Source organism: Engystomops pustulosus, chromosome 9, assembly GCF_040894005.1.
Source record: "Engystomops pustulosus chromosome 9, aEngPut4.maternal, whole genome shotgun sequence".
Classification (NCBI taxonomy): Eukaryota; Metazoa; Chordata; class Amphibia; order Anura; family Leptodactylidae; genus Engystomops; species Engystomops pustulosus.
In genome coordinates, this window is record NC_092419.1 from 75,645,288 (window position 1) to 75,661,145 (window position 15,858).

The window sequence follows — 15,858 nt, forward strand, 5'->3', positions numbered from 1 at the left end:
TCCTAAGAAGTGACAGGTAATTTTTGTTAATTTGAGGTCAAGGCATTATTCCATTTTAAAAAAAAATGTCTGTCACAGTAAGTGGTTCTTGCCGGTTTGGATGGGATGAAAAAGGGATTATCTATTTTTTCCTGGAACTGGAAGAAAACAGGGTAACATAAACTGAATAATCGTGCGCAGCTATAAATTCACCATTATCTGATCCACATAAAAGAGAACATTTCCATTAGGAATACAGTATACCACATACCGAGCAATGCTAAATAGATGAAAACCATGTTCTTTTACCCAATCCTGTGGTAGACTGCATTACCATTGCAACACATTGCCGGTTATTTCCAAGTACAATCATTTCATGACGATTAGGCATACAAGGTATAAGTCCAATGTCTAATGGCATAGCACTATATAAAGCTGCCATAGAAAACCAAGCGTGTGTGTTTCTATCTATACTTTCTGTTCTATTACTGTAGTTGAAATGGTATATCACGTGGCGCTCTAAGGTGGCCGAGGAATAGGCCATGACAATGTGTACAGATACGTTTTCACAGTCCAGAATGGGCTGCAGCGTACCCTGTGGCAGTCAGTGTGTGACTGGTGGTGTGGTGAATAAATGGGTAGAATGGAGGGAAAAAAAAACAAAACAGGTTTTTACATACGTGCTGTCCCTTAGACTAAAATAAAGTAGTGGAAAAGGATAGGCAAATTAGAAAATATAATTTTTTTGGCGGACAATGCGTTTCGAGGACGAATTGTCCAGCTCATCAGGTCCAATGTAAAATGTACACTAAAAAGAAAAACATTGCAACAAAGCAAAAGAGTTACATAAATAAGCAAGCATAAAACGGTATAAGCATAATAAATAAGTATACTGCCTTGTGTCTTCACCCACCTCCACTGCACCCAGCCAAGCCTCATCACCTGCTTCCACTTCCTTCCCAGTCCTATTCCCACCATCCAATACTGAAAGGTTGTGGTGTGCCAACGCATAAATCAGTTATGTTTATCCCTGTGCTCCACTGGTAGCTGTTTGCTGTTCTAACCCTTGTAACACCTGAACATATATACCAGTTCACATCTTAAAAAGAAACCTACCACATGAAGTGGTGTAGGTGTAAGATGCAAAGGGTGAGCTGGTGCCGGAGCTTATTTTCGTTTTCGTGTCCTAAACTGCTGTATTGCGGTTTTAACACTTTTTCATCTTTATAGCTGAAGCAGCTTCGGCCCACCATGTTGCGCGACCGTGCGCGCGCCTATATAGGAAGTGAAGGAGAGCCAGTGACGTTTCGGTCGCGCGGCATGGTGCACTGAAGCTGCTTCAGCTATAAAGATGAAAAAGTGTTTAAAACGCGATACAGTGGTTAAGGACACTAACGAAAATAAGCTCTGGCACCAGCTTACCTTGAGCTGGTGCCCGGTATTTGCATCTTACACTTACCATTTCATGTGGTAGGTTTCCTTTAAGAGATCACCAATATTCATAACCCATCTTTTAGCTATTTATTATACATTTTACTCAGTCTATGAATTTTTACCATGTACTTTGTCCTGTCGCTTAGTATACTTATTTATCATGCTTATATCGTTTTATGCTTACTTATATCACTCTTGTGCTTTGTCACAAGGTTTTCTTTTTAGTGTACATTTTATAGTGGACCTGACGAAGTGGAATATTCGTCCTCGAAGCACTTTGTCCACCAAAAAGATAAAACATTTTCTAATTTACCTATCCATTTCCACTACTCTATTTTAGTCTTAGGGGCAGCGTGTAAGTAAAAATCAGGTTTTTCCTCCATTCTACGTAAAAGTATTACGCAAACTGTTAAACTTTCAAAATACTGGACTCACAATCCACCTCTAAACTTACGTCTTTTCTCTCTCCTCATCTGCATGCTGCAGATAGATTGTTCCACTCTGTTCCTTGACCGATTCTTCCAGTGGTGTTAAGAGGTCCTCTAATTCTTTTTGTTGAGAAAGGATGAAGTCCAATTCTTGATCAAGCCTTAACAAAATATAAATACTCCATAAAGACTTTCTATTGAAGAGACCACTTTGATGCTACCAGAATTTATTTAAAAATGGTACGATGGTGCTAGAACATAGAGTGCAACTGAAATTCTGCTATATAGATTTAGATCTTTAACCTTTAGAGGACTTGGCCCTTTTTCGTTTTTAGGAGTTTTTTTACTCCGCTCATTCCAAATGCAATACATTTTATTTTTACATTTACAGAGATGTGTGATGGCTTGTTATCTGCAGGATAAATTGTACTTTTTAGTGGCGCAATTTAATATTCCCAGCAATGTACTGGAAAGTTGGAAAAAATTCCACTAGCACATTTGCTGCGTTTTTTTTTTTGTAGGCTCTGTTTTTACATCTTCCATTTTGTGCTCCAAATGACTTATAAAACCTATATAAAAATGAGGTATCCCTGTGATTGTTTCACCCCACAGATTAAATAACATAAAAAAAAAATAAATAAATAATCTATTGTACAGTAAAAGTATTTGCCATTTTGCCAAATTCTGAGGCCAATAACTTTGGTGTATGCAAGATGTTTTTTTGCGGTCCATGCTAGCATTTTAATTTGCATCAATTTGGGACCTAAATAAACATTTGATAATTTTTAATTCAAAAGATTAATGGATGGAAAAAGTGGCAATTAGGACATTTGGATGCTATTTTCTGTTACAGTGTTTACGGCTGGGAAGAATATTTTATATATTTTTATAAAATTGACATTTTGGGACGTGGTGATACCAAATATTTTATAGGTTTATTTTTATAGGTAATTTAATATTTATTTTACTATTATTTTAGCCCATCTAGGGTACTTTAACCCTGCAGGGTCTGAGTGCTCATACTATACACTGCAATGCTACTGTATTGCAATATGTAGCAATTTTACTGATGCTTTCTAATAGCCAGTCAGGCTATTGGAGATCATTATACATGTCAAGCCTACCAGTCTCATACAGGCTGTAGGTTGCAATGGCAATAGATTCCCCACCCTCTCATGACCTCACGGGGTGAGGCAATCGTCCATCCAAGATAGCGGCGCCCATCGGCAGCAATGTTAGGTGCCGAGGTCAGGTTCAATAGCACAGACCACAGCAGTAACACCTGCTGTGTATTAAGAGAGCTCAGTCTGTGAGCTCTCTCCATACAACACCTACCAAAAGCACCAGTACATGCAAAGGGGAAAAAAAACAAAACCATGATCAGGAAAGACAATACAATAGAAACCTTCATACAAACGGAATGTTATTTAGTGATAAATTACTTGAATTATGGAAGAAAATGGCAGAAATGTACAGCTAAGGCTGGGTTCACGTCACGTTTTGTGCCATACGTTGTAATGACACATCAGGAGAATTCTGACGTGTCCTTGCAACGTATGGCGCAGGTGTTTCCCCACTGTAGGGGTTATGTCACCCAGGAACTCCTCCCGTCCCCGAATGGGGTGTTACCTCAGTGATGTCATGGTCAGTAATATGGACAGTGACATCACCGGGTCCTCCCTCCTGCTGAGTGACTGATGCACTCAACAGGACTGTGGGGAGAGATGAAATATGCTGCATCCGCTCCCCATAGCGATCTTTGCCTCTGCTGAGCGCATGTGTCGCTCAGACGGAGGCTGCTGGATGAAAAGACGTAGCTTGCTGTAGCCTACGGGAGAAATAGTGGTCAGCCAGAGGCAACAACTATGCCTCCGCCTGCCATTATTTATCAATGGATATGCTAAGCTTATGCATTCAGAGAGAAACAGAAACTCCTGCGCAGGCTCCTTTGTCTTTAAAAACTAATTTTCATTATTCAGCATGGGCATACATCGGATAAAACTCAGTAGGTTCTGATCTATGCGTTTCAGCTAAAAAGCCTTAGTACTCATCTGATCAGGACCTTAAATTTGTTTCTAAAGACCAAGGAGCCTGCGTTGGGCACTCCGAGCGCGGCTGGCCGGTCCGCTGTCAGGAGGGGGAAGTTAAAGCTGACCAAGGTGGGAGTTAAAAGTTATGTAAAGCTTATGCATTGGGTGCTTTCCAGACGTATACCAAAAACGCGATGAGAAACCAGCCCCCTCAAAATCTATAAACTTATCTTTTAGTCAAGTTTTGTAAAACTGCCCCACTGTATGTAAACTTATAGCTGTGTAAGGCCTCTTTTATACAAGATCTTGTATCATTTGACACTAGATCTACATCTTCCATTTGCATGTTTTCTTTTTCCTATAAAACCACCACAGCAATTCTGCCTTGTTCCTACCCCATTTGACAAGCTACCCCATTTAAAAAATAAAATCAAACTATGAGAAAATCAGGTGTATGAAAAGAAGGTTGTAAATGTACCAGTAGTTGATCTCTCCAGTAATATAAAATAACCTTTTATTTATTCCAAAAGAAATTAGTAAAACTAAAATTCCAGACAGTCGCCCTAGATGCAATACAAGGCACAGTGTAAAATCATACATGGAACCAAGTATAATCATAAGCATTTTACATAAAAGTTGTACAGATTTATGGCCTTACCTCTTCTGGTCTAATTTTACTTTCTCCATTTCTCTATGCAATGCAGTGATCTGGTGGTACAAATCAGTGAGATTTTAGATGACCACTTAGACTTAAAGGGGTAGTCTCATCTGGGTATTTACGTTTAAAGGGGTATTCTCATCCGGGCATTCACATTTAATTTTATTCATTTGCCATGTATAAACATTTCTTCAATTGGGTGTTATTTAAAAAAAAAAAATTACCTGGGAGAAGATAATTTCTCATAAATGTAGTCATATGGTCCCTTAGAGACAAAACTGTGTCCTCAGATACAGCCACCTCTGCTGGAGGGATTGCACAAAGACACAAAGGGTGTTTGTGTATGAAATGTCCGGGAGTTACTGCATACCCTACAGCCGTCCTGTGGTAATAATAGCCGAATCCTGGTGGTCACGCAGGGGTCAATAGCCCATGTCTGGCCACCACTGCCAGAGTGCGGGGTGGTCGTATCCGAAGAAGCCACCTGGTTTCCAAGGGACTACATTTATGAGAAATTATCTTCACACTGGAGCTTATTTTTTTAATAACACCCAATTGAAGAAATGTTTACATATGGCAAATGGATAAAATTAAATGTGAATGCCCAGATAAGAATACCCCTTTAATTTAATCCATCTGTCATATCTATCAATATAAAGCATTTCTTTAATTGGATGTTACAAAGAAAAAAAAAAAAAAAAAAAAAAACACATTACCTGTGTGAAGATAACTTCCTTTAGAAACAAGATTGTTGTCAGAAGATATGAGCACCACTGCTGGAGTGATTTTACAGAGAAACAAATAGTTTTTACATATGAAATGGTCGTGAGTTACTGCATGTCCCACAGCCGTCCTGTGGTAATGAACACCAAATCCAGGTGGTTAGGAAGGGCTCAAACGCGCATAGGTGGCCTACGCTGTCAGGGTGTGGGAGTGGTCATATCCAAGGACAGATATCTTGTTTCTAAGGTACAACATGGCTTCATTTATGGGTAATTTTTTAATAACATCCAATTGAAAAAAAAATTAATATGTATGGCAGATAAATTAAATGTGAATGCCCAGATGGGAACGCCCCTTTAACATTGAAAATAGAAACTTTCACTGCTTACCCTTTCCCCATTGTTAATTAGTGTCCGGTCCCAGGCATTAACTTGTGTAGCCTGTTGTAAAAAGTGTTTTTCTTGATCCTCAAGTTCCAAACTCCATTTATTTATAAGATTCTCCAGTTGAGCATAAGTCATAACAGCAGGAGCACTACGGAAGGCAATAAAACACCACATTATGGACTAATCACAGCTCTGAAATAACGTGTAATACACACAACAGCTAGCTTTCAAAAAAAACTTTGCATAAATCAATAGTACAAACAATAGCAAAACATTTCTAGTAATTCTGCTGTTGTACAGTCATGGCCAAAAGTTTTGAGAATTATTCAAACGTTAATTTTTAAAAAGTCTGCTGCATCAGGTTTTAGAATGGCAATTTGCATATACTCCAGAATGTTATAAAGAGTGATCAGCTTAACAGCAATTAATTGCAAAGTCAATATTTGCCTAGAAAATGAACTTTCAACTTCATTGCAGGCCTGCCTTAAAAGGAGCAGCTAACATCGTTTCAGTGATTGCTCCAGTAATAATAATAATAATTCTTTATTTATATAGCGCACACAGATTAGTGTAACACAGGTGTGGGTGTTGATGAGGACAGGGCTGGAGATCAATATGTCATGATTAAGTAGGAGTCACACCACTGGGCACTTTAAAAGGAGGCTGGTGCTTGGCATCATTGTTTCTCTTCTGTTAACCATGGTTATCTCTAAAGAAACACGTGCAGTCATCATTGCACAAAACTGGCCTAACAGGGAAGAGTATCACAGCTAGAAAGATCGCACCTCAGTCAACAATCTATGGCATCATCAAGGAATTCAAGGAGAGAGGTTCCATTGTTCCCAAAAAGGCTCCAGGATGCCCAAGAAGGACTAGCAAGTGCCAGGGCTACCAGCAATGCAGAGCTTGGTCAGGAATGGCAACAGGCAGGTGTGAGTGCATCTGCACGCACTGTGAGGCGGAGACTCTTGGAACAAAGCCTGGTGTAAAGGAGGACAGCAAAGAAGCCACTTCTCTCCAGAAGAAACATCAGGGACAGACTGATATTCTGTAAAAGGTACAGGGAGTGGACTGCTGAGGACTGGGGTAAAGTCATTTTCTCTGATGAATTCCCTTTCCGATTGTTTGGAACATCTGGAAAACAGCTTGTTCGGAGAAGACAAGGTGAGCGATACCACCAGCAATACTTGTCTCATGCCAACTGTAAAGCATCCTGCAACCATTCATGTGTGGGGCGGCTTCTCAGCCAAGGGAACCGGCTCTCTCACAGTCTTGCCTAAAAACACATCCATGAATAAAGAATGGTACCAGAATGTCCTCCAAGAGCAACTTCTCCCAACCGTCCAAGAGCAGTTTGGTGCCTTTTCCAGCATGATGGAGCACCTTGCCATAAAGCAAAGGTGATAACTAAATGGCTCAGGGAACAAAACAGAGATTTTGGGTCCATGGCCTGGAAACTCACCAGATCTTAATCCTATTGAGAACTTGTGGTCAATCAAGAGACGGGTGGACAAACAAAAACCAACAAATTGTGACAAAATGCAAGCATTGATTGTGCAAGAATGGACTGCTATCAGTCAGGTTTTGGTCCAGAAGTTGATCGAGAGCTGCCAGGTAGAATTGCAGAGGTCCTGACGAAGAAGGGTCAACACTGCAAATATTGACTTGCTGCATTAACTCATTCTAACTGTCAATAAAAAGCTTTTGTTACTCATAATATGATTGCACTTATATTTCTGTATGTGATAAAAACATCTGACCAACACTCAGAAAAACCAGAGGGCAACAGATCATGTGAAAATATAATATTTGTGTCAATCTCAAAACTTTTGGCCATGACGGTATGATATAATTTTTTTTTTTTTTTTTAGTAAATGCAACAGTGTCCCACATTATTCCAGCCAGGATGAAAAATGGACAAACTATATTTCTAGCCTGTTAGTAAGGGGGTTTATGAAAGTTCAAGTAATAGGAACATTCTGGATACTGAAAAGCAAAATGTGAAATCAGCCTTAATAGGCTCTCATTAAATAGGATAGTTTGATTATTTACATGGAGCTCCAACAGCAGTTTGCAGCTGAATGCATGTAGTAGTAATGAGACTGGAAATTACAAAACCAAATAAAAAGTTCATTCTTGTTACGGTTCCTTGGTCCTCGGCTATCCGCAAACCCACTGTCTCCTAAAGTCGATTTGGCTACCTATCCGAAATCCCCTTTACTATGGTATATTCTAAATAATCCGAAGACAGAGGTTCTCATTTCCACCATATACTGTTGCCTCATTCAAACCAAATCTCAAGCGACCCCCTTGTCATGCATTGGAGGAGTGGAAATCTTCCTCATCACCTCTAAGCCAGGAGTACACTGAGCTGTTTCACCAGCGGTGATCAATAAATTGATTCAATTATATATTACACATCAATGCTACCTCACTCCAGCGCAGTACAGTCACATTTTCGCACATGGTCAACCCCTCCCCCTGGTTTAACCAGTGGAAAAAAATGGTAAACACCATTATTTCATTTAAACATATCATGTATAAACATACATCCGACCATGAAAAATTCAATAAAATCTTAAGTCGTTGGTGTGACTCCCCGTTGACTCTGTTTGCAGCCACCTCCTCCTCACTTGGGGTTCCTCCCATTTAATGTAGGAGTTACCCTTCTCTGTAGGATGCCCTGTGTAGTTGAAATATTTGCTATTTTAAGGTTATATTCTAATGCACTTTACAGAGTTTCATTATCTCCCTATCTGGGACTTACATTTTTCGATTTCTGATATTAGGCAACATGTTCTCACAGGCTCACAACATCATAGCCATCTATGATGCAGTGAGTTACAGCCTCCCTGCATCTCTACTGTCTTCTATCTATACTGTTACGAAGCAGTTGAGGCACAGTAGTGAAGCCAGTAGGTACTGACTCACAGCATCATAGATGGCTTGGATTTCTGCTCCTTGCAGAGTGTTTCATCTGGGAAATAAAGATGGTACCAAGATCATATTTCTTAGTCTTTGTATTATGCAGGGAAGTATTAGGCCTGTAATGCTGCATACAGTGATCACCAAGATAAAGTAATCATGTATAAGGTAAGGCAAAGAGTTGGCAGTGAATCAGGCTCTAGTGTTATCTTAAACTTACCTTACAGGTGCTGGTACGGTAGGAATACTCAGTGCTGCTCCAGTAGTTTGTGGCTTACTAGCTAAAGTGGCTGCAAAATAAATTATTTATGTTAAAATGCGTAGCAATTGGTCTGAATGGGGTTTCTGTGATCAAAATATGGATGGCCCATTGTTGGACTGACATGAAAGAGCTGTCCTGTTTATTATTCACCACAGTCCATCTAACTGCACAGGTAGCAGTAGCACAAGGTATTGCAGCTTTGCCTTATTCAGTTATTCTGCCAAACCTCTCATTAGAGTCCAAATTAAAACAAATTTCACAGAGTAGCTGTCAAGGAACAAGGTGTTTACCCAAGCCACACCTGGAAGTGCTAAGTGCACCTTAGCATACCAGAATCAGGCTGGAGGTTCTTCCAAAAAAAAAAAAACAAAAAAAAAAAACACAACACACCTTACAGGAGATATTTATATTTTAATTATAGTAAAAATATAAATTCAGTTATACCTGAAGTTGAAGTTGTGGTTGTAAGTGAGAAAAGAGATGTTGCAGAGGTTGTAAGACTGGAGACAAGTCCCAGAGTGCTTGGTGCCGATGATGTTGTTGACCCTAAAACTGTGCCAAAAAATAAAATAAAATTTGGTTTCACATACAAAATTTTTTTTTTAGGAACAACACAGTGGCCAGATGTTAAAGGTTGGTGGGTTTTCCTTTTACATTTAATAAGCAATGGCTTCAAAAAGCATTAATCCACAGTTCCCAAACCTTCAATCAGATCACGGTCCCCATAACAGTCATGTGCATGAGGCCTAAGACGGGTAAATTTGATATATAAAATTGTGCACGCTTGCTGAATGTTTTGACAGAAGCCATAACTTCGATGAACACTAAGCATGCTGCAGTTTTAACCCCTTAAGGACGCAGCCATTTTGCAGGTTAAGGCTCAGCCCGATTTTTTGGATTCTGACCTGCGTCGCTTTATATGGTTATAACTTTTGAACACTGTTACTTATCAAAACGATTCTGAGATTGTTTTTTCCCCACATGTTGTACTTCATTTTAGTGGTAAATTTTGGCTGATAAGTTTTGCGTTTATTTACAAAAAAAAAAAGAAAATATGATAAATTTTTTGAAAAATTTGCCATTTTCGAAATTCAAAATCATTGCGTTTTCAGGCAGATAGATTTACCACCTAAATAAGTTGCTGAATAACATTTCCCATTTGTCTACTTTACATTTTCATAATTTCTGAAATGTCTGGATAATTTATTTTGATGTCACGCGGCCTACAAAAAGAATATCGCTTTTCCGGATTTTCAGAATTGACTATTTTGGGGATAAATACAGTTTGGAATGAAATTTTACATATTTAGCATCAAAACCCCCTATATAACCAACATTTTCAAATCTGCACCCCTCAAGCTATCAGAAACCGCTTTTACGAAGATTGTTAACCCCTTGAGATCTTCATAGTAATTGAATCAAAATGGAGGTGAAATTTAGAATGGTCAAATTGTTCCCTTATACGTTCATTTAGCACTAAAATTTACACATTTCCAAAATATAAAAAGAGAAAACCCACCATACAATTTGTTCTGCAATTTCTCCTGAGTACAAAGACCCCCCACATGTGGCTGTGATTTGTTTTATGGGCGCACAGCGAGACGCAGAAGGGAAGGAGGGCGCTGCAGCTGCCAGGATTTTAGTTTCCTCATTGGCCCCTTTTGAAGGCTATAAAATTTTCGCTTTTGCGTTATTGGGGCCATGTGATGCCATTTTTTTTGCGGGATGAGATGCTTTTTCCATTGTTACCATTTTGGGGTTGGTATCACCTATTGTTGAAAATTTAGGAACTTTTTTTGAGGGCAGGAGTAGAAAAGCATCAATTCTGTACTGGATTTTTTACTCTTTTTTTTTTTGGTGTTCACCGTATAGCCTAATAATCATGTTATCTTTATTCTATGGGTCGATACGATTACGGGGATACCAGACTTGAATATATTTTCTTACGTTTTACTAAATTTGTCAAACAAAACCCTAATGTGGGGAAAAAATCTATCATTTATGTATTGCCGTCTTCCAAGTGGCATAACATTGTTACTTTTTTGGCTACGGAGCTGGTTGATGGCTTGTTTTTTGCGGGACATGTTGTACTTTGCACCAGTATCATGTCGGAGTACACATGGTTTTTTGATCGCATTTTATAGCATTTTTTGTGGGATTGAATAGCTAAAAATCATAATTTTTGGAAGGTTTATAGCAGTTTTTTTTATGGCGTTTATCGTGGGGGTTCAATAATGATTTACTTTTATTCTACGGGTTGTTACGGACGCGGTGATACTATATATGTGGGGTTTGTGTTATGATTTAGACTTTTTTTTAGTTATATGTCTCTTTATATGTTTTGGGGGTTTTGGCCATTTTTAGTGATTTATTACTTTATTTTTTTATTGAATAACATTTTTTTTTTTTACTTTTTCACTTTTATACCATGGGACATGAAGAAGCAATCTTCTGATTGCTTCTTCATGATAATATTCTGCAATACTGATGTATTGCAGAGTATTATCAGTGTCAGCCTATACACTTGCATAGGCTGGCACTGTGCCAGTAAGATGACGTCACAGACGCCATCTTACTGGCAATTCTTGCAGGTAACTCTGGGGTCCAGATCGGACCCCAGAGTTACTATAGCAACGATCGGCGCACCCCGAAAACGGTTCGGGGGGGCCGATCGTGGGGGAAAGACCCCCCAGATACATGTTAGATGCCGCGGTCGCGCTGACCGCGGCATTTAACGGGTTAAGCACCCGCGATCGGAGACAACTCCGATCGCGGGTGTTACACTGGGGTGCCGGCTATCAGTCACAGCCGGCACCCCGTCTTTCCCGATGCCGGTTCGGCTCAGATCTTGAGCCAAACCGGCATCAGCTCAGCGTCCGATATATCGGACGCTGAGCGCTAAGTCACTGAGCTCAGCGTCCGATATATCGGACGCTGAGCGGGAAGAGGTTAAATACTTGGTAAAAGTCAAGGCAGCTCACAAGGATCCCATCCCTGCCTTTATCTAGTTATTTCATACATTATTCATTGTAAAATCATCTATTCTTTATTATGTAAATGAGGCTGGTCACAAGGTCAGAGGCAGTGATGTCACCCCTGTTACCCCTCCCCTCTCCTCCCCCTGCTCATGTCTGTGTGTAATGTATAGTAAAGCATGGCTAGTGTGTGTGCTGCATCTGCTGACATGCTGCATCCTCCTAATATACAGGTGAGAGACACAGACATCAGCTACACATGAATCTGACATGTTCTGCTGTAACATGGCTGTCTGGAGCTGCTGTATCTCTCCTAAACACACACACAGGCTGCAGGGGGCGTGGCCACCAGCACCAGGAAGCACCTCATTATACAGCCTCACATCATTATACAGGCTGTCAGTCAAGCACTGGGGGTGTGGCTGTGCCTCCCACTCATGAATAGAGTGGACAGCTTGAATATGCCAATGCTTCATTGGACATTTCACAGGTCATTTGCATAAAGCTTTAGGACCTCATTGCTTAGGTTTACAGCCATGTAGAGGGACAATGAAGGGATAGAGACAATGCTCTCTAATGGCAGTTTATGAAAATATATTTAGTTTAGGGAGTTATTTTGCATGACGGGTTCTCTTTAACATAATTTGAGATGAGTAAAGAGTACATTTTACTAATATACTTTATGAAAAAAAATTGCCTTTGAGAACTATCAGGCTCCAAAGCTTCCTCCCATAGAGACCCATATACCACCCTGTGTAGTGTTTGTTACTGGGCTAACTATGAGATTATATCTGATCTCCATGTGTGTATTTTAAAAAGCTTTCAGTGTGATCTTTAAAAATAATGCTCATAGCATACTACAGCCACAGGGAAATAGAAGAAAGGGTCAACAACAATCATTTCTTACAGGATATGTTTACTATCTTTCTACAGGCTACGGAGCAGTACGGTGCCGTACCGTAAGGCTCCCGTACAGGGCGGTGAGCCCATAGAAGTGTATGGGGGACGTATATCGGCCATATACTGTATATACTGGCGTATAAGACTACTTTTTAACCCCTTAAAATAATGGCTACAGTGGGGGGTCGTCTTATACGCCGGATATACGGGGGCCGCACTGTGTGAGGTGTTTTCTTTCCCCGTCAGCGCGCAGAGAGCCGCTTCCTGGGACCGCCGCGCATGCGTGGCAGTCCGCCTCTCACAGTCATTAGAAGAGGCTTAGTACGCGCTGACGGGGCGGCGCGCTGTATGCTAATGCAGCCGCCCTGTCACAGCGGTCGGCGTCACAGAGCTGGGGGTCACAGGCGGCACTTACAGAAGCATGTCGGATCTTCATTAATATCGCAGCTTACAGTTATGATCACCAGGCACTTGCTCTCTTTTGTTTTGCAAAGTTTTAAGCAGACTTTTTTTCATTTGGGAGAGGGGTAGTCTTATACAGTGAGTATATACCAAATTCTATATTTTTAGGGCAGAAGTTGGGGGTCGTCTTATACGCCCAGTCGTCTTATACGCCGGCATATACGGTACATGTCGGCCGTAAGTATACGTCCCCCATACATGTGTGTTTTACAGCCCGTTGAGGGACGTATAGGCCGGCAATGGGCATGCCGTGTATCTCAACCTGCCTCCTCCTCTCCATGGCGCCAGATGTATGTCCGCCCATCTAAGTCTTCAAGGAAATGCGCTCTAAGGAGAATGAAGTACATAAGAAAAATGTTCACAACCCCCCACCCTACACAATATCAAAAATCATCTGGAATGATGGATACTTTTTAAAGCTGCTTGTACGACTTCAATATTTCATACCATTCTACTTCACATATGTACCCCAAAAATTCTTATTTCTAATTGGGTTGGGGGAAAGTGTGCAAACCAAAATATTGGGTTCGCAAAAGTTGTAGGTGTTTACAAATGATTGATAAAACATGATTGACAAGTAACAAAGTTACCTTGTGTAGGTTCTGACGGCTTTCCAAACAAACTTGAACTCTGCTGGACAGAAGTAGGCTGCACTGGTGCAGTAGCAGTAGTCGAAATGTTTAAAGTAAGAGATGGTCCCATTGAAAAAGCTAAAAACATAAAGAAACAATGTAAAATAGAAAAGTAGCACCCAGGGTGTCAAACTAATGCTCAGCATAAATAGATGTAGATAAAGTAATGTTTTAAAATAAAAATTAAAGGTTTGCATTCAGGAATTTTCTTAGGTTAGCTACAATGTTTACCCGGTGTCTGGGAATTGTCCAGTTAAAGGGGTTGTCCGAGAGTTATGAAAATAAACTAAAGGTGGCCAGAGGGGGCTGCTAAAAAAATAAAGATCTACTTATCTTTCGGTGTCCTCTGGTGTCCCGCGCTGCTGTCACTCCGGTCGCCATGTAATGAACATGGCCGCCGGAGCAGCGCTGGACTCAGCTTCCGTCCGGACCCGAAAACCTTCCGGCACGCATTCACAATGCTGTGAATAGGGACGGGTAGGTGTGGCTGGCCACAGCCAGCCGGAAGCCGAGTCTAGCGCTACTCCGGCGGCCATGTTTGTTTATATGGCAACTGGACCGGAGCAACAGCAGCGCGGGACAACGGAGGGCACGGGAAGGTAAGTAGATCTTTATTTTTTTAATCAGCCCCTTCCGGTTTATTTTCATAACTCTGACAACCCCTTTAACCCTTACAATGAAAAATAATTCAATAACAGAATTACCTGGTGTCTGCACCGCATTGCTTGCTGCAGGAGTAGTGGCCGTTACGGTTGCTGTAGTAGGAGGTATAGTTGATGTCACAGCACCTCCAAAAACAAAGCCTCCACCAGAATTTGAAGTTGCTAAGGAGGGTTGAGCAGTTGTAGCCCCAAAAGAGAAGCCAGGATTCTGAGTGGCTCCACTAATGCCACTTCCAGCAACAGGTTGAGTCACCCCTACTAGACCTAATTTTGGCCCAGTGTTCCTATAGTATAAAAAAAGAAGCTATTTAAGGGAATCAACCATCAAAATGAAGCATGAAAAACCAGGGGCACTTACTTATAGATGCAGGCACTGACTTTCGTGAACTTCTTATACTTGTTAACCATTGTCTCCTTTCTTCTAAAATTAACTTTTTAAAGTACGGTAATGAATTTTTTTTTTTTAGAAGGAAGGAGGCCATGGCACAGTCAAAGTACACAGTACAAACTGAGTGCAAATCAAAAAGGACATAATCTTCGTATCATTTTTGTCATCTAATTCCATAACCAAATAAAATGTAATTAATAAAACTATCCCATCAAGTGAAAGCCTCATTTTTCATGAAAAAGCTAAGGAAAAATGGGTATGATATGTAAAGCTGTTCCAAAGATATCATCCTTTAAAGAAGAGTATGACTAAAAACAAAAAAAAAAAAAACTTGGACATTCAGCACCCTTATTCAAAGGAAGAGCCAATTAGCATTTTTTAACCCCTTCGCACACCAGGACGTACTATAACTTCCTGGTGCTCCGTTGGGTGTATGGAGAGAGCTCATGGGCTGTATAATACAGCTAACACCCGCCTGTTACTGCCATGGTCTGTGCTGGCACCGATCATGGCAGTTAACCTGTGAAGACCGTGGTTCGACTGCGGTACCCAACTTACCATTTCATGGGCACCGCCATCTTGGATGGCCAATTGCTGCCCCTGGTGACCTCATCAGAGGGCAGCGTTCGGTTGCCATGGCAGCCACATGTAATGATCTGTAATAGCCAGCAGATGGCAGGCTATAAGAGATCAGCAGTACATTTAGTACAATCAGACCAGGCAGGGTTAAAAAAAAAAAACAAACATAAAAAAATGATCAAACAGCCATATAGTTCCCAAAGTGATATAAATTAATAAGCCAGCACATATCGCAAAAAATGCCACCTTAGATAGGTCCATATAAAAGATTAAAATTATTCTCATCTATTAAAACCTATATAAATTTGATATCCCTGTGATTGTACCGACCCAAAATCTAAAGAGAAAAAGTACAGATGCACGGAATAAAACCTGTGAAATTTTTTTTGTCAATTTCATTGCACTTCTTTTTCCAGCTTCCCAGTACAGGCGGTC

General features: G+C 40.5%; 1 protein-coding gene across 3 annotated transcripts in view; it reads right to left on the minus strand.

Annotated features, from left to right (window-relative positions):
• Nucleotides 1–15,858, minus strand: part of NUP62 (nucleoporin 62) — a 31,062-nt gene that overhangs the window by 10,513 nt on the left and 4,691 nt on the right. For all 3 annotated transcript variants that reach the window (XM_072125972.1, XM_072125973.1, XM_072125974.1), the window contains exons 3-9: nucleotides 14,499–14,740; nucleotides 13,753–13,872; nucleotides 9,270–9,377; nucleotides 8,784–8,853; nucleotides 5,642–5,786; nucleotides 4,530–4,579; nucleotides 1,868–2,002 (exon numbers count right to left, since the gene is read on the minus strand). In XM_072125972.1, coding sequence (XP_071982073.1) covers nucleotides 1,868–2,002; nucleotides 4,530–4,579; nucleotides 5,642–5,786; nucleotides 8,784–8,853; nucleotides 9,270–9,377; nucleotides 13,753–13,872; nucleotides 14,499–14,740 — 870 coding nt within the window. The remainder of the gene's footprint in view (nucleotides 1–1,867; nucleotides 2,003–4,529; nucleotides 4,580–5,641; nucleotides 5,787–8,783; nucleotides 8,854–9,269; nucleotides 9,378–13,752; nucleotides 13,873–14,498; nucleotides 14,741–15,858) is intronic.